Raw genomic sequence first — 18,521 nt, forward strand, 5'->3', positions numbered from 1 at the left:
TTTCCATGCTGTACATCTCTATGACTCTGCGCATGTTTCTATCTGTGTTTACCTGTTTATAGCTTTCAATGCCTTTAAGAACAAAACAGCGAATTGTAAGATTAAGGTTAGAGAGGGAGACATCTATAAACAAGATTGAATTATGAGCAAGAATACGTGTACAAGGGCTCCAAAATGTGGCAACAAGCAGGTATCAAAGTGAGGGACCGATGGAGTTCCAGACCAATAGTAATTCATACTGGAACACTGCAGAGTGAAATAGACAGGCCTGCTAAGTTACAAGTTGCTGTTAGCCAGGTTTGATTTGATTTGATTTATTATTATCAAATGTACTCAGGTATAGTATAAAGTATTGTTTAACATGCTTTCTCAGGAATATCATACCTTATGTAAGTACGTTAGGATAATAGAACAGAATGCAGTATACAGTGTTACAGCTGCAGAGAACATCCAGAGAAAGATCCACTCTAATATACAAGAGGTCTGATCACAAGTCTGATAACAGATGGAAGGAAACTGTTCTTGAATCTATTCGTACATGCTTTCAAACTTTTGTATTGACTGCCCAATGGAAGAGGGTAGATGATAGTATGACCGGGGTGGGAGAGGCCTTGGATTATGTTGCTTGTTTTTCCGAGGAAGTACAGATGGAGTCAATGGATGGAAGGCTGGTTTGCGTGATGGACCGGGATGTATTCACAACTCTCTAATTTCTTTCTATCTTGGGTAGAGCAATTGCCATACCATGGCATGATGCATCGAGATAGAAAACATTCTATGGTGTGGTTTCAATATTTAAAGGGTCTTTAAGGATATCAAAGCATATCAGAAGATGTCTAATACCCCTGCTGAATGATGACATGTCAATGAAACCCAGGCAATGTTCTGGGGACCTGGGTTCAAATCTCACCCCAGCTTAGGGTGGTATTTGAACTCAATAACAGTCTAGAAATAAGAGTCTAATGATGTTCTTTGGGGGAGGAAATCTGCCATATGATACCCACATTGGAATTTTCAGTTATTCAGAACCCTTCAAATTGGAGGCAACAATCTCAAGGGAACACTCAAAGAGGAGCAGGTTAAGGAGTCACTGATACAAAAATAAGCACAATATCTTTAAAATAGAAATCAGGAGATACTGCTTCACAAAGTTGTGAGGATTTAAAGAAAACTTTCAATGTTATTGGCTGTGACAGAAAGTGTGAAGTTTGAAACTGGATTGGACAGGTGTTGAAGGGAAATGGGAAGCAGAAAAGTAATCCAGAATGTTTGTTTACATGGAGGCTAAACATCCATAGGGACTCACCTGTCTCTGTGTTCTCTATATTTCCATCAATATGAAGCCAACAGAGATTGATTGCAGATGGGATTAAACAACAAAGCTTCTAGACACAACTAACTGAGAGAAAGATTCCGAAGCAAAGTGACAACCTACAAACCTGCAACAACAGAAAGCCAAACTCAGCAGAGTGTCGGTGAACACAGTCTCGGGCTCTTACCTGTAATACCTGGTGGACCGGGGAGACCTGGATGTCCATGACCTTTCTCACCTCGATCGCCCTTCTCTCCTTGTTTTCCTTCATTTTAAAAAAAATGCAAAGATTGGGTGAGATTCCAGAACCAGCTACAGAACTTCATCATCAGTAAATGTACAATCATTGAACTTAATTCACTATAGTAATCAGCAAAGGGTTCTACTTGACCAGTATATTGTTTTTGACATACTGTCTTAAAAATAGTGACTTGGTTGAGGGTCGGTTTAGTTCAGTTGGCTGGACAGTTGGTTTACGGAGCCGAGGTTACCATGAAGGACTGTCCTTCTCAACCTCTCCCCTTGCCAGAGGTGTGGTGGTCCTCGGGTTAAATCACTACCAGTCATCTCTCTCTAATGAGAGTGGAGCCCCGTGGTCTCATAAGACTATGGCGACTTGACATAAATGATTTGGGTTTCTGAGAAACTTCCATCATGTTATATCAGACAATTCAAGCTATGATCCCACAAGTGGCCTACTTGTAAACTGCTCCTTGTCAATATATCCCCATCCTTAACATGTCTTTGTCACAACTAGATAAAAAATAAAATGCCCTCTGCTGAGCCCTAATATCTCTCAGTCACAGTCAAAGAAGACTCCCCTCCCCCCACTGCAACTGTTACAATTTCATTTACAACATTAGTCATCCTATGGGCTCTCTCACCAAGGTTACCAATTGAGGACTGCATAGACTCAGACACATGAAGTAGGTGCTCTCTAGGAAGTAGTTTCTGGCCACTCTACACTCACTTCAGGATCCTCACAGCTCACAGAACGAGAGATCTTCAACCTGCCAGTACTGAACTGGAGCTGAACTGTGCAGATCTATAACTAGTGGCCTATGTTAATGCAGCAAATAGATATACAGGTGATTAGCATTAATCAATTGAGTAGGTATAAAGAAGGACGAAGAAGGGCCAGAGTATGAAAACAGCTGCAAGACTGACTCATTAATAAACTTTATCCACAAAGAAAGCTTCCTGTCTCACTGACTGGATTGGACCCAGATTGACATTAAGAGTAGAGGTTGGTTGTCTGAAGGTGAAGATAGGAAACTCAGAGCTCTTTTCAGTCCAAACATTGTAAGTGGAGTTACTTTTAAGAAGAATGGCTGAAATCAAATGCAAAGTATCTGGATATGACATTCTACTCATGTTGTGTGAAGTTGAACATTACGATGAATTTAAAAATGAAGTGAATAATGGGCAAGGGTTAGGACTTTACCTTGTCTCTGTACTTCCTCCGGGAACAAAGATCGAAGGTAATGTATTCTAAACAAGTGGATACTGAGGAAGATTTGGAAATGCTATTAAACTTTATAAAAAGATGACCTATTAGATAGAGACATGGACAGACTTTGATAAATTTAGAAGGCAGCAGGACAGATATTTTATGGAAGTCTGATTGACTAGGCTGAGGGGATAGCAGGAACGTCCTATGAGGAGACATTGGTTCAACTGAGCCTGTATTCATAAAAATTCAGAAAAGAGAGAGGGGATCTGATTGAAACATAAAAATTCTCGCCAGGCTGGACAGTTAGATTTAGGAAGGAAAATGTTTTCTCTGGTTGGGGAATCTAGAACCAAGGGACACAATCTCAGGATAGAGAGTAGACTATTTAGGACTGAGATGAGGAGGAATTATCTAACCACAGAAGGCTGCGGAGGTCAGCCACTAAATATATTTAAGCATGAGGCAAACACATTTTTAGATTTAAAGGCAACAAAGGGTTTGTGGAGAAAGTGGAAATATAGCATTGAGACCGAGGATCAGCCCATGATTATTGTGAATGGTGGAACAGACCCAAAAGGATGAATGACCAACTCCTACTCCTTACTTCTATGTTTCTATAAAATGGAATTTAACAGACCACCTATACATTTGCAAAAAGTCTACTTGGAGATTCCCCATTCAGTTCTTGTCTTTAAATAGCTGGACTCTGTTAAGGTGTTAAACATGGACGGCCTGCTAATATCAAGTGGAGTTAGATATTCAATAAGAAAGACATTTTTGGAACAGAATCTAAAGTCTTAAAAAAACTTTGGAAAAAATTTATTCCTGGGGACTTACATGGGTCAAATGTGGCATTAAGCATGGCACAAAGAATGGAGCATTACCTGGTACTGGCAGTGCAGACCATACAGATACAGGCTGAAAGTGTCAACAAAAGAAGAATTAGAACCAAAAGAGATGAGGATATCTGGAAATAAAGAATGGGAAATATAATAGAGAAAATGAACTACAGGAATGTGTGTGGTATGATCAACAGGCTTTTTTTGATGCATTTTGAGATAGCATTATGCAATGAATTGTCGTAAATGAAATAACACTTTGAAAGGCTTTTGAAATCATGTACAAGTTGAAAGGTTGGGGAGGAGAAGATGGTGACACTGTTCAGGAAGGGGGAATTGTACTAGCTACAGTCCAGTAATGAATGTTTTAGTTATAGACTCATTCAATTGTGCTGTGTTGGACAATACAAACGTGGAATGGATGTAGAGTGCCTTTGTTAAAATGTTATGGAGAAAATACAGACCCGAGTAAAGTGAAGGAATTTGAGAGTTCTAGATGACAACATGCTGAGACCACAAGAAAGGCTTGTGATTCAATGTGAAATAGCTGAGGCAAAACATTTTACGAGCAGAGACAGGGCATCAAATACCTTTATTATTCATCAGGCTGACTGTGAAAAGGGGTCAGATAAAACTTGACATGTTTTTGTAAAGTCACTTTCCACAACCTGAATGTTATTATATTCCTTTAACAAGATCTAACCTCTTTAATAAAAGTATTAAGCAGGTATAAATGGGATCAGGCATAAATGGGATCAGGAGAATAGATGTTTAAAGGAAAAGAGGCTAATTTCTGAACCAGGTGGTCACAATCTAACAATACGGGTAGGCCACTTAGGAGTGAGGAGAAATCTTTTCACCCAGACAGTGGTGATTCGTGTGGAATTCTCTGCCACAGGCAGCAGTTGAAGTCAAAATACTGGATGTTTTCAAGAAAGAGTTAGATATAGTTAGTGTCTGAGAGCCTTCGGCCAGCTCACCATGTCAATGCTGACCAACGAACACTAAACTATATTAATCCCATTTACCTGCACTTGGTCCATAGCTAACATACCCCGGCATTTTATGTGCTCATCGAGATGCTTCTTAAATATTGCAAGAGTACCTGCCTCCACCACCCTGTCAGGCAGCATGTTCCATATTTCCACCATCCACTGGGTGAAAAATTGCTTTCTCAGATCTTCTTCAAACCACTTACTCCTCACCTTAAACGTATGCCCTCTGATATTATACATGTCTGCCATAGGGAAGAGATTCTCATCATTGACTTTGTCTGTGCCCCATAATTTTGTACACCTCAATCAGATCACCACCCAGCCTCACCTGCTCCAGGGAAACAAATCCAGTTTATCCAGTGTCTCTTCAAAACGGAGACTTTCCATCCCACGCAACATCATGGTGAATAACCTCTGCATCCTTCCCAGTGCAATCACGACATTCCAAGAATGTGGCAACTAGAATTGCACACAGTCTTCCATCTGTGGCCTAACCAATGTTTTTTAAAGTTTTAATAAGACTCCTTTACTCTAATATTCTATGCCTCAGCTAATGAAGGCAAGAGTCCTGTATGCCTTCTTCACCACCCTGTCTACCTGTGCTAACATCTTTAGGGATCTATGGATCTGTACACCAAGGTCCCTTTGTTCCTCATTTATCCCTAGGGACCTACCACTCATTGTGTATATCCTTCCCTTATTAGGCTTTCCAAAATGCATCACCTCACACTTATTAGGATTAAATTCCATTTGCCGTTGTTCTGCCTAATTTACAAGCTAAGCAATATCAGACTACAGCCTGAGACCATCCTCCTCACTATCAATAACACCCCCAATTTTTGTGTCATCTGCAAATGTACTAATTATACCTTCTATTATTCACATCCAAGTTGTTAATGTACATGACAAAGAACAAGACGTCCAGCAGTGACTCCTGTGGTACACTGCTGTTCAAAGGCTTTCAACTACAAAAACAGCCCTCCATTGTCACCCTCTCCCTCCTATGTGCAAGGCTCTTTTGGATCCAGTTTGCCAAATTACCTGCAACTCCTTGGGCTCTTACATTTTGGACCAGGCTTCCATGTGAGAGCTTGTCAAAAACCTTACTGAAGTCCATGTAAACCATATCCTCATCAATATATTGAGTCACCCTTTCAAAAACTCAATTAAGTTAATCAGACAGGATCTTTCTCTGACAAATCTGTGCTGACTATTTCTGATCAAACCCTGTCTTTCCAAGAGTTGATTAATCCTGTCTTCCAGAATTTTTTCCAATAATTTCTCTGCCAGTGACATCAGGCTAACTGGCCTGTAATTACCTACTGCCCTTCATGAACAAAGAAACCATGTTAGTATCCTCTTGTCATCTGGCATTTCACCGGTGGCCAAAAAGTATTAAATATCTCTCCCAGGCCCCAGCAATCTCCTCCCTTGACTCCTATAGTAGCCTGGGATACATCTCATCAGGCCCTGGGAATTTATGTACCTTAGCATGGTCTAGAACCTCACCATCTCGAATAAAATCTCCAGCTACAATATCTTTCTCCTCTGTGAATACAGATGTTAAGTATTCATTAAAGATCTTATCCCCGGTTCCATGCACAGGCTACTTCGTTGGTCTCTAATAGATCCCACTCTTTCCCTTAATATACTTACAGAAAGTTTTGGGGTTTTTCTTGATCCCAAAGATCTGTCAAAGATATTTCATAGCCTCTCTTTGCCCTCCTAATTTCCATTATAAGCAATCTCTTACACTCTCTATTCTTCTGAAGGAACTCCCCTGTTTCTAATGTGTGGTATCTGACATGTACAGAAGACATATGGTGTGTTAGGTTTCATTGGTAGAGGAATTGAGTTCCGGAGCCGCAATATCATGCTGCAACTATACAAAATGCTAGTGCGGCCACACTTGGAATATTGTGTACAGTTCTGGTCTCCATATTTCGGGAAGGACGTGGAAGCATTGGAAAAGGTGCAGAGGAGATTTACCAGGATGTTGCCTGGTCTGGAGGGAAGGTCTTATGAGGAAAGGCTGAGAGACTTGCGTCTGTTCTCATTGGAAAAAGAAGGTTAAGAGGGGATTTGATAGAGACATACAGGATGATCAGTGAATTAGATAGGATAGACAGTGAGAGTTTTTGTCCTAGGATGATGACGTCAGCTTGTATGAGGGGGCACAACTACAAATTGAGGGGTGATAGATTTAAGACAGATGTCAGAGGCAGGTTCTTTACACAGAGAGTGGTAAGGGCATGGAATGCCCTACCTGCTAATGTAGTTAACTCAGCCACATTAGGGAGATTCAAACAATCCTTGGATAAGCACATGGATGATGATGATGGGATAGTGTAGGGGGACGAGCTGAGAATAGTTCACAGATCGGCGCAACATCATGGGCCGTTGGGCCTGTTCTGTGCTGTATTGTTCCATGTTCTATATGCTTCTTTTTCTTTATCTAACTCTCGATATCCCTTGACAATCTGAACATTCTGCCCTTGCCCTTAGATAAAGGAGGAAAGTAACCTGGGTGATTTGGCAGTGGATAAGAATTGGCCAGTGTTTGTGAAAACATCCCTGAATATATAAAAAAAGAATGAGACTGAGTTGTTAATAAACCCTTTCCACAAGGAAAGGTTTCTGTCTCACTGACTGGCATGAATCCTGACTTGACACCCTGCACATACAGGACAGCAAATATTGGAACATTAATCAATAAGATGCAGATTATTATTTATTATGTGTGTGCAGGGCGTTCATATTCATCCACCAGACAGAGATTGCTTTACCTCTTACCTTTGGGCCCGGTATTTCCGATCTGGCCTTGAACACCTGGCAGACCAGGTAAGCCGCGAGGCCCAGGAATCCCATGATCCCCTTGTTCACCAGAAGAGCCTGGCTTTCCAGGCGGTCCAGGGGGCCCAGTCATCCCTGCTCCTCCCAGTACTGCTCGTTTGGCACTGACTGCGACTGCGGCTAATTGTTCTGTAACACATCCAAAAAATGTGATTCAGTATGAACTGTTCAGACACCACAGATACAGTGATCAGCGTTCTGTAATTCTGGTCACACAATCAGATAAAGACACTTGCAAGAGTTCTTTTATAGAGTAGTATAGTAGCTGGTTTATTGTTTATTGTTGTTGTTATATTTTCATATTTTTGTAATTTTATAATTTTGTAAAGATTTTCAATAAAAGTACTTTTAAAAAAAAGACACTTGCAAAAAGGAAAATTGTCAGGTATTCAGGACAACAATACATCATGCACTAATATTCTGTGACATACAGACTGAGTGGGATCCTCACACTGAGGATTGGCGTGTGTCAAGCTGAAATTGCTGAGCTCAAAGTTGAGTCCAGAAGACTGTGAAGTTCCTAATTGCAAAAGGACTTATTGTTCCCTGAGCTAAAGAAAAGAGTTAATGGAGAGGTGCCGTGGTCCGAGCGCAGACAAATCAGAGTGGAAGTGAAACAGAGAATTCAAATTATGGGTGGCTAGAAGCTCAGTGTCATACTGGGGGCATGCGCACAGGGCAGGGAGGGGCTAGAAAACAGTCACCCATTGTGCATTTCATTTCCCCAGGGTAGAGCACTCTGCACTGTACAGACACAAAACAATGAGTTGAAATTTCTACAAGAGAATTGCCATTTCAACTGGTAGGTATGTTTGGGATCTTGAAAGTGAGGTATGAGGAAGTAAAAGGGTGTTAATATGGGAAGGTGCTCTGGGAAGAAGGCGAGGTGTTGAGGATGATTGAGGAGTAAGTGTAAAAGTTAAGGTGCAAGGGAATAAAGTTGAGGTTTTTGCAAAGTATAATAACAATTTACATTTATGTAGCACCTTTAATACAATGGACCATCGCACAGTGCTTCACAGGAGCAGTGTAGAACAAAGTAAGCCACTTGGCTGTATAAGGAAGTGTTAGGTCTGATAACCCAAAGAAGTGCTTCAAAGGAGGAAAGTGAGGTGGAGTGGTAGATGGGGTTAAGGAGGGAGGCCCAGATCTTGGCTGAAGGCAACTGCAGGTGGGGCCACCAATAGAGGAATAGTTATAACTGGAAATGCACAAGAGGCCAGAATTAGAGATGTGGAGATATTTTTTGGGCTGTGAGACAGGAGGGGATTAGAGAGATGGAAGGGTGGGGGGGGGAGCAGAGAGAGAGGAAGGGGTGGCAAGGTCATGGATAGATTAGAAAACAAGGTTCAGTATTTTAAAATCAAAAATATTGCTAAACCAGCAGCTGGTGTAAGTCTTAGGCTACAGTGTCACATGATGTATTGCCATCAATACACCATTTCCGAACCAGGAACAAATACAGGAGGCTGGATAAACAATGTGACCATAAAGAATCAGGACAGCAGTGAGGAGAGGTGGTGGTGAGGTAGAGCAGGGTGTGGTCAGTGTAAATGGGAAATCTAACATTGTGCCTTCAGATACAGGTGTAGACAGAAAAGAAAGGATGGGACAAGGACCAATCCTAGGGGAACATCTATTGATGGGTGGCATGGTGGCTGAGTGGTTAGCATCACTGCCTCACAGCGCAAGGGACCTGGGTTCAATTCCAGCCTCAGGCAACTCTGTGTAGAGTTTCCACATTCTCCCCATGTCTGCATCGGTTTCCTCCCACAGTCCAAAGGTGTGCAGGTTAGGTGAAGTGAACATGCTAAATTATCCTTGTGTTCAGGGATGCATTAGTTAGGGGTAAATGTAGAGTAATAATGTAGGGAAATGGGTCTGGGTGGGTTCCTCTTTGGAAGGTCAGTGTGAACTTGTTGGTCAAATGACCTGTTTCCATACTGTAGGGATTCTATTCTATGATTCTATGACGATCTAGAGCAAAGGAATAGGAACAGCAATAGAAATCTTTGCCAGTGATTCTCTAACTACGACAGCAATAGGTGAGAACAGGTCTCCCTCAGACACTGGAGACAGGCTGGAGGAGGATGGTGTGGCTACCAATGTCAAAGGCAGGTCAAGAACGATATTCTGGGAAAGAATGTCAGCCAGAGCCAGAGACACTGGGGTGTGACCTTGAGAACAGCTGCTTCAATACTGTGGCAGGAGTGGAAATCTGATTGAAGAGATTCAACCCTGGGCTTCAACAATAGATGGGAATGGATTTGACAGACTTTGGTGAAGGAAGGGAGGTTGAAATGGGACAAATGTTTGTCAGGATGGAGAGGATGTGGATTGTTTTCTGGAGAAAAGTGAAATATCAGCTGAAGATGTATCAACAACATCAGCTACATGGGGGACTAGGAGGAGAGTTTAGTGGGAACAGGATTGAGAAAGCAGGAGGTGGGTCTCATGGACATGGTGCACTTGGAGAGGACACAATGTGAGCTCAGGGCACCTTTACAGAAGTTTCATCAAATAGAAGGAAGGGACGCAGAAAAGCTACCTGATTGGATGGTTCCATCTTAGGTGACCAAGGCTGCACTTACTGGTGGAGGTGGAAATGGATGGGACATGAGAACAGGGTTTAAACAGACAGCTGGAAGCATACAGCAAGATCCTGGGGTTACCTGTACAATTCAGGGCTGGTTTTAGCAGACCAGACAGCCTGGGGTTACCAGTACAATTCAGGGCTGGTTTTAGCAGACCAGACAGCCTGGGGTTACCTGTATAATTCAGGGCTGGTTTTGGCAGACCTGACAGCCTGTACAATTCAGGGCTAGTTTTAGCAGACCCGACAGCTTGGGGTTACCTGTACAATTCAGGGCTGGTTTTAGCGGACCAGATGAAGAGCTGATCGTGCTTGAAGAATTACAAGCAGATTTGATGGTGATTAGCTAAATCCTTTCAGGTCTGTGTTCATGAGATTAAAGGGTGTGCAAGGAATAGCTTCATCAAGAACTTAGGCTGCAAGATGAAAGTGAGAGTGTGGATGATCAAATCAGTAGCTGCAGAAATAGGACAAATGGAGAGTTAAAGACGAGAGAGTTAGAATGACAGTGACAGACAGACACACTGACTTGACATACATACAATGACATACATGGACATAGACACACGCACATTCTGATAGTGATGCAACAGTCTCTGACAGTGACTAAACAATCACTGACAATGACAGTGACACACACACACACACCCACTCTGAAAGTGGCACACACATATACACACACACACTAATAATGACATGCATAGACATGGACACCACACTAACAATGACATGGACTGATATGGACACAGACACTCTGACAATGACACACAGACAGTCTGACAACGACAACACACATTCTGATGAGGACACATGTACACAGATTGCCTCACACATGCACTGACAGTGATAAGCACGCTCACATTCTGACATTACATAGCACAGCAACTCTGGCAGTGACAACATTCATTGACAGTGACACCATTTTCTGACTAACACACCCATCAACATAGTGCACGCACATACACGGACAGAGACACAAACACTCACTGACAATGACACACACTGACATGGATGATCACACATACAGTGACAGCGAAAACATAACTTTGACAATGAAAACACACACACACTGACAGTGAAAACACACAATCACACATTGTGTCAGTGATGCACACAGTCTGACAATGACACACTCACACAGTCTGATAGTGAAACACAAACCAACTCTGACAGAGACACACTCATAAACCGATATTCTGACACACACATTAATATTTGAGACTGCCCAGTAAAACCCAGTGCCTTTTTGTAAAATGTTTTTATAAATGAAGTCTCTTTTAGCACTGACCTTGCATCATTTTCAAGACAACTTCAACAATATGCTGATCTCCTGCATCACGTCCCTGTGGAAAGAATGAGAAATAGATAAGTTGAGAGCCTCAAATTCCTGGACTGAGCAGAGTGGGATCTTGACCATTGTCAGGGCTCATACACAGCCCTTTAAATTCTTTATTGCAGAAAAGAAGAGCATGTTCCTCTATCTTTCTCTAATATATAATTAGAAGCACCTTCTAAAGGGCTTCAGAATTTGGAAGGAACTCGTTTGCACCTTGCTAGATTGATCCATGTCAGCGAGGCTTGCAGTACCTCACTTGGTCTGCTAGTGGCACTGCTGGCACACTGGATCATCAACAAGCTCTTCACCTATGGCCAACAGCGGCAGTGCATCTACATGGATCACACAGAATATTGGATTTGTGCCCTCTGCCCGGGCAGATATTCCCAAACTGCCCACTCCTGCTGGACGTTCCAATCCCACAAATGGTCAGTGCTGCAACCCCAGCAACTGCAGTACAGGTGGGTGAAAAAGTTGCCATATTCAGGTCTGTACTCAGAGGTCTAAGTATATAAGGGAGTGAGTGAGTCAAATGGAGGGGTAAATGGGTGGGTACAGGAGTGAGCCAGGGAGGTAATCACATCAGGTTGGGCTGGTGTTGTTAGGTGGCTAGCAATGCAGCCAGGTTAGGAAACAGGGGTAAATGGTGTTTTGCTGGGGTTCGGGGGTAGCTGCTGTTTTGCTGGAGTTAGTATTTTGTTAGGGTTCGGGGGTTGTTGGGGTTCAGGGTGTAGCTGGTGTTCAGGGGGTTGTTGGCATTCTGTTGGGGTTGGGGGTTAGTTGGGTAACAACAGAGTGATTGGCTTGAGGGTGGAGTCTGGTGCTTTGGCGAGGGGGAGTTGGGTCATGTTTGGCGAAGTAATCGGGTTGTCAGTGGGTGTGAGTTCAGCAGGAGAGTGGTGGTATCAGGAGTAGACTGGGCGTGATGCTGCAGTATTTTGGTAAGGAGGGTTCACTGTCAGTCGCCTGTCTTTCTCTATGCTGACTCTCAAGCTGGTCTAATTATGAATGGTGGAGGGGAGACCAGACCAGAGTCACTAGTCTGAGATAACAGGGTGATTTATTGCTGTTAGCAAGAAGTATAGTTTACATTAACAAGATAGTCATAGTTTTTAAGACTCTGAGGTGCTGTGTAGAATGCATTTGCTCCTCATAGGACCCCTATAATTTGGAAACAGGCAATTCAGCCCATCAAGTCCACACCGACCCTTTGAAGAGCATCTCATATAGACCCATACCCCTATCTTATCACCTTAACCCTGTATTTCCAATGGCTAATCCACCTAGCCTGCATATCTTTGGACTGTGTGAGGAAACCAGAGCACCTGAAGGAAACCTGCACAGACATAGGAAGAACATGCAAACTCCACACAGATCCGAGGGTGGAATCAAACCCGGGTCCCTGGTGCTGTGAGACAGCAGTGCTAACCACTGAGCCACCGTGCCCCCGCCCCCCCCCCCCCTTGGATACTCGAGTTGATCTCAACCATCTGCACCCACATCATCAGACTAGATGGAACTCAATGTAACATTGACATTAACATCTTCAGCACCTGAAGCCTTCTTTGGTTGTCTGACTGCTGAACCAGACTTTTCTGAGTTGTCACGCAGGAAGATTGTTGCTTGCTCAACACTATCTTTGTCACTAACACTGATTACCAGAGGTTAGAACATTTCCACCAGTCCTGTAAAGTCTATGACTTCTTTCCTGTTGGCAATAAGAAGTAACTCTCCTGTGAAATTTTCCAAGATTCTTCTTTCTGTTTGAATGAGTCTAGAAAACCCAATAAAAACTTCTCAGTGACTTGTTTGTCAACAACAGTCTGTTTCTGAGCCAGTTATTAACGTGACTGTATATGAACTACCACAAGGACGTCAAGGTCAAGATGTGCAGCAGGTTCAGAAGTGAGGGGTATGACCCTGAATCACACACACACAATTGCATCTTTCACGCACTGTTTAGTGATACAGCACTATTTGGAGCAGACCTTTAATATTAGAAGCTGTTCTTCTTAGATCATGCAGATTAATCTTTGTTAAGTGACAACTTCTGTTTCTTCAGCCATGGTTCCTGATCTCCCAGGACACTGACACTCTTTCCTGTATCCAGCTTAAAACTGACCATTTGTCCGTAGGAACATAGGAGATAGGAACAGGAGTAGGTCATTTGACAACTTGAGCCTAATCCATCATTCAATATCATCAAGACTGATCATCCAACTCAGTCACCTAATCCCGCTCTCTCTCCACAGCCCTTTAGCCACAAGACTGATACCTATCATTTTCTTGAAAACACAATGTTTTGACCTCAAACACTTTCTGTGATAATGAATTCCACAGGATCAGCACTCGCCGGATGAAGAAACTTCTCCTCACATGAGTCCAAAAGGTTTACCCTTTATCCTTAAACCATGACATTGATTCTGGACTCCCCCACCATCAGGAATATTCTTCCTGCATTTAACCTGTCCAGTTCTGTTAGAATTTTGTAAGTTTCTATGAAGAACTCCCTTGTCCTTCTAAACTCCAGTTAATACAGTCCTAACCGACTCAAACTCTACTCATACGTCAGTCCGCCCATCCCAGGAATCAATTTGTTAAATTTTTGTTGTTTCCTTCTATAGCAAGAACATCCTTCCTCAAATAAGGGGACCAAAATGACATGCAATACTCCAGACGTGACCTCACCAAGGCCCTGCATAATTGGAGCAAGACATCCTTGTTCCTGTACTTTAATCCTCTCACTTGGCAACATACAGATTGCTTTCTTTGCTGTCTGCTGTATCTGCACAGTTACTTTCAGTGATTATTGCACAAGGATACCCAGGTCTCGCTGAACGTTCTCCTCTCTCAATTTACAGCCATTCAAATACTAATCTGAATTCCATTTTTGCTACCTCCCATCTACTGACATTAGATTAGATTAGATTACTTACAGTGTGGAAACAGGCCCTTCAGCCCAACAAGTCCACACCAACCCTCTGAAGAGCAACCCACCCAGACCCATTCCCCTACATTTACCCCTTCACCTAACACTACGGGCAATTTAGCATGGCCAATTCACCTAACCTGCACATTTTTGGACTGTGGGAGGAAACCGGAGCACGCGGAGGAAACCCACGCAGACACGGGGAGAATATGCAAACTCCACACAGTCAGTTGCCTGAGGTGGGAAAGGAACCTGGGTCTCTGGTGCTGTGAGGCAGCAGTGCTAACCACTGTGCCACCTTGCCGCCCCAATTGACAGAATGAAAGTATAAGACTAATAATCTGTCTAATAATCATTATACTGCATCTGCAATACATTTGTCCACTCACTCAGCCTGTCCAAAACTCACATTGCAATATCTCTGCATCCCCCTTACAGCTCACCCTTTTTCCCAGCTTTGTGTCATCTGTAAACTCTAACATAATACATTTAGCGGATGCAAATAAGCTCTGTTAAAGTTGAATCATTGAATCACAAAACAGTAATGTCTCTTTGAAATGTTTAACTATTCTAACAGAGATATCTCACTGAAAGCAATTTTCTTAATTGTGATCTTGCTCTACTTTTTTGAACAATGCATGTTTGAGAGATCACCAGTGTTTCCACTGTTTTAAAACTGCATGTTGCTTCTCCTCAAAGTGACATTCGGTTTGACAATTTATTTCTCATTGTCTGTGCTTGTCTTTATTGTTGCAGTTCTAACTTCCGTTAAATGTTCTCCTTCTCTGGGGAAGGATGTTCTTGCTGTAGAGGGAGTGCAGGGAAGCTTTACCAAATTGAGGCCTTTCTGCCCCACACCACTAACAGTGACACTCAGCACTTTAAGCTTGTATTTTTGCATTTATCAATGTTAAGTTCTGTTACTCTAAGCTTTCTCAGACACTATCAGCAGGATGCAGACAGCAATATTACAACAATTTCTTTGCCTACCAGTCTTTTTAACTCTTTATTGTTGCCGTATCATTGCAGTTCTAGCTTCTCTTAAATGATGTCCAGTAGTGAGTGATGTTTTAAGCCTTCACATTCGGTTTCCTTGCAATACTGTCCCTCTGTACATATGAACAACAACTAACAGCAAGCACCTTGGCCCTTCGGGTCTGCTCTGCCATTCAATAGGATTTTAACCATAACTCTACATTCCTGCATATTCCTGATAACCTTTCACCCCCTTGGTAATCAAGAATCTACCTACCTCTGCCTTTAAAGTATTTAAAGATTCTGTAAGTACTGCCTTTTTCAGAAAGGGAATTCCAAAGATTCTCAACCCACTGAGAAAAAAATTGTTTCCTCATCTCTGTTTTAAATGTACCACCCACTACTTTTAAACATGATCCCGAGTTGTAGATTCTCCCACAGGGGTAATATCCTTTCTGCGTCTCCCCAGTCAAGACCCCTCAGGATCTTATGAATAGAATAGAATAGCCTTTAATGTCACATATACTCAATGAGTTTAGTGAAAACTTTATACACTGTCAGTTACAGTGCCAACTTAGATACAGAAGTACCGAGGTACAGTTTCTTTAGTTGAAAGATTTAGACAGTACAGAAAATAAAATGTCCAGCACTACAGGAATAAACGTTCAATACAGCAGACCATGCTGGCACCATGCTTCCAGCCCATACTGGGCCCTGGCTCTGCAAGTGGAGACCCCTACGGTAAGAGGCCACTATCAGAGTTCACCATGCCAAGCCAGGAGGCTGCTGCAGGAGGCCACTGAACCAGGAGATTGCCATGCGATGTTAGGAGGATGCTGTCCCAGGTCAGGAGGCCGCTAGGGGAGACCGCAGCACCGGAGGAGGCCAGGATTCACTGCCAGAGGCCAGGAGTTGAAGAGAACGAAGAAAAGGAGAAGAAATGAAAATCACTGAAAGTAAGAAAATGAGAGGGAAAAGAAGAACAGGAGGAGCGGACAAGCTTCAATTGGAGTGTCCTAGTCCAGCACCACCACTGTCCTTTTCAGGATGGGAGGGGCTCGACTCCAGCCTGTGCAAATAAGTTTCAATTCAGTCACTCCGGACTGTTCTAAACTCCAGAGGATACAGGCCGATCCTGCCCACCTGTTCCTCATAAGGCAATCCTTACATTCCAGGTACTAGTCTAGCGAACCTTCTCTGAACTGCTTCCGAGGCAGCACCATCTTTCCATAAGCATAGTGACCAATACTGTACACAGTACTGCAGATGTGGTCCCACCAACGCGCTGTATAACTGAAGCATAACCTTCCTACTCTTGCATTCAATTCTGCTCATAATAAACCATGACATTTTATTAGCTTTCCCGATTATTCCTGTATCTGCACACTAACCTTCTGTGATTCATGCACTCGGACACAGATCCCTCTGCATTTAGGGCTCTTCAACCTCTCACCATTTAGATAATATGTTACTTTTTTATTCTTTTTGCCAAAATGGACAATTCCACACTTTTCCACATGATACTCCATTTGGCAGATCTTTGCCCAGTCACTATTCATCTCCTTTTGAGATTCCTAGGTGCTCTTCACAATTCATTTTCCTACCTTTGTATCACCAGCAAATTTAGCTATCATACCTTCAGTCCAAATCATTTATATAAATTAGAAACAGTCGAGGTCCCGACACACCGCTCATGACAATCTACCAGCATGAAAATGACCCATTTTTTCCTATAGTCTGCTTCCAGTTAGCCAGTGTGTTATCCCCTACACCACGAGATTTTTCTCTGCAATACGCTTTGATGTGGCACCTTCTCAAATTCCTTTTGGAATTCTAAGTATAATGCATTCACTTGTTAGTCTTTATTTACACACAGGTTAAACCTTCAAATAACTCCAATAAACTAGTTAAACATGTATTTCACACGATACAGAGCAAAGCTTCCTCTGTCAAACACTCTCAGGACACTGCAGACATAAATGATAAAGCTTAGGATGCTGTTGCTGGAAACTGGGTGTCAGTTTTGTTACCTGTCTCTGGGGAACCACTCAAAGTGAGATTCACTGGAGCAAAACAAATCAAAATGTGAATTCTTGTAAGGAGCACTCCAGACAGGAGAAAAATCAGTGAGTGTATGATGTTCCTATGTTCAGAGAGGGAGAACTGTCAGGAGAGAAGTGCATTTACAGTGGTGAAAGAAATAGGGAGTGAAATAAAAAGATCAGAGAGATTTGCGAATGGAGCTGAAAAGTAACGTTCTAAGATCGACATTCATCTACTAAATGCCCACCCATTCCAACCATCTCCAGATAAAGTTAATTACTACCTCCCCCTACAGTTTGACATCAGCAACACAGTGAGATGACAATGTCAAGAGATTTGTGTTATGGGGATGTATGTCTGTCCACTGAACTCCACTCTCCTTTGAGGAAGCCACTAGCGAGGAGACCCCCTGAATCATGTTACACTGCAGAGATACTTACAGCGATCCCCTGTCGGCCAGTCGATCCGGTAACACCACGCTCTCCATTGGGACCTCGAGGGCCTGGCAATCCTACTCGACCTTCTGCCCCTGGCTCTCCTGGGTTACCAACTGGGCCCCTGTACCCTGGCTCCCCCATAACACCTTGCTGCAGGGAAACAAAACAAGATCAGGCTCCAATGACTAATAAACCCAGCTCAACCCATCACACTGAACCCGATGCAGCCCACACCCCTTTCCCCACCCTTCAGGGTAAATGTTAACATTGTATGAAACAGAAGAGGACCCAAGGTTTTGGATTGTAATCAGACTGACCTCTCCCTTCACTCCAGGCTCCCCTGAGTCTCCCTGTGAGGAAAGAGGAGGAATGTTAGCTCAATTCAGACAACTCAATGTCACACCAGCACCAAACAAATCAATCAAACAGTTCACCAAACTGGAGCTCTCCTGGGCTCAGTCTCTGTTACCAGATTTAACTAATCCATCCCAACTTTTCTCTCTGTAAGAAGCATTTTCATGAGACCACTAACAACTGGGTCAATGTCCAGAGACCTGTCCTGTGATTCAGCTGAGCAAAGCATTTAAGGAGAAATTTTTCTTAAATTTCTCCTTTAAGTTTTCTCTCTGCTAATGTCGGCCCCTTAAAACCTCTGGCCCTTGGTCCAGGGTCTGATCTTGTTGCTGATCCAGGATCTCGGACCTGGGCCTCGACAGTGGGCTTTCTGCTTCACCCCAAGTAGCACACTGGAGCTGG

At 42.9% G+C, this 18,521-nt stretch overlaps 1 protein-coding gene across 1 annotated transcript in view; it reads right to left on the bottom strand.

Annotated features, from left to right (window-relative positions):
• The window catches only part of col9a2 (procollagen, type IX, alpha 2), a 196,595-nt gene that overhangs the window by 17,865 nt on the left and 160,209 nt on the right, over positions 1–18,521 (bottom strand). The window contains exons 27-31 of the mRNA XM_087976944.1: positions 18,083–18,115; positions 17,769–17,915; positions 11,334–11,388; positions 7,393–7,581; positions 1,500–1,577 (exon numbers count right to left, since the gene is read on the bottom strand). Of these exons, the coding sequence (XP_087833070.1) occupies positions 1,500–1,577; positions 7,393–7,581; positions 11,334–11,388; positions 17,769–17,915; positions 18,083–18,115 (502 nt within the window). The remainder of the gene's footprint in view (positions 1–1,499; positions 1,578–7,392; positions 7,582–11,333; positions 11,389–17,768; positions 17,916–18,082; positions 18,116–18,521) is intronic.

Source organism: Chiloscyllium plagiosum, unplaced genomic scaffold (assembly GCF_037043375.1).
Source record: "Chiloscyllium plagiosum isolate Xiang-an unplaced genomic scaffold, Cpla_swu_hap1 HiC_scaffold_30, whole genome shotgun sequence".
NCBI lineage: Eukaryota > Metazoa > Chordata > Chondrichthyes > Orectolobiformes > Hemiscylliidae > Chiloscyllium > Chiloscyllium plagiosum.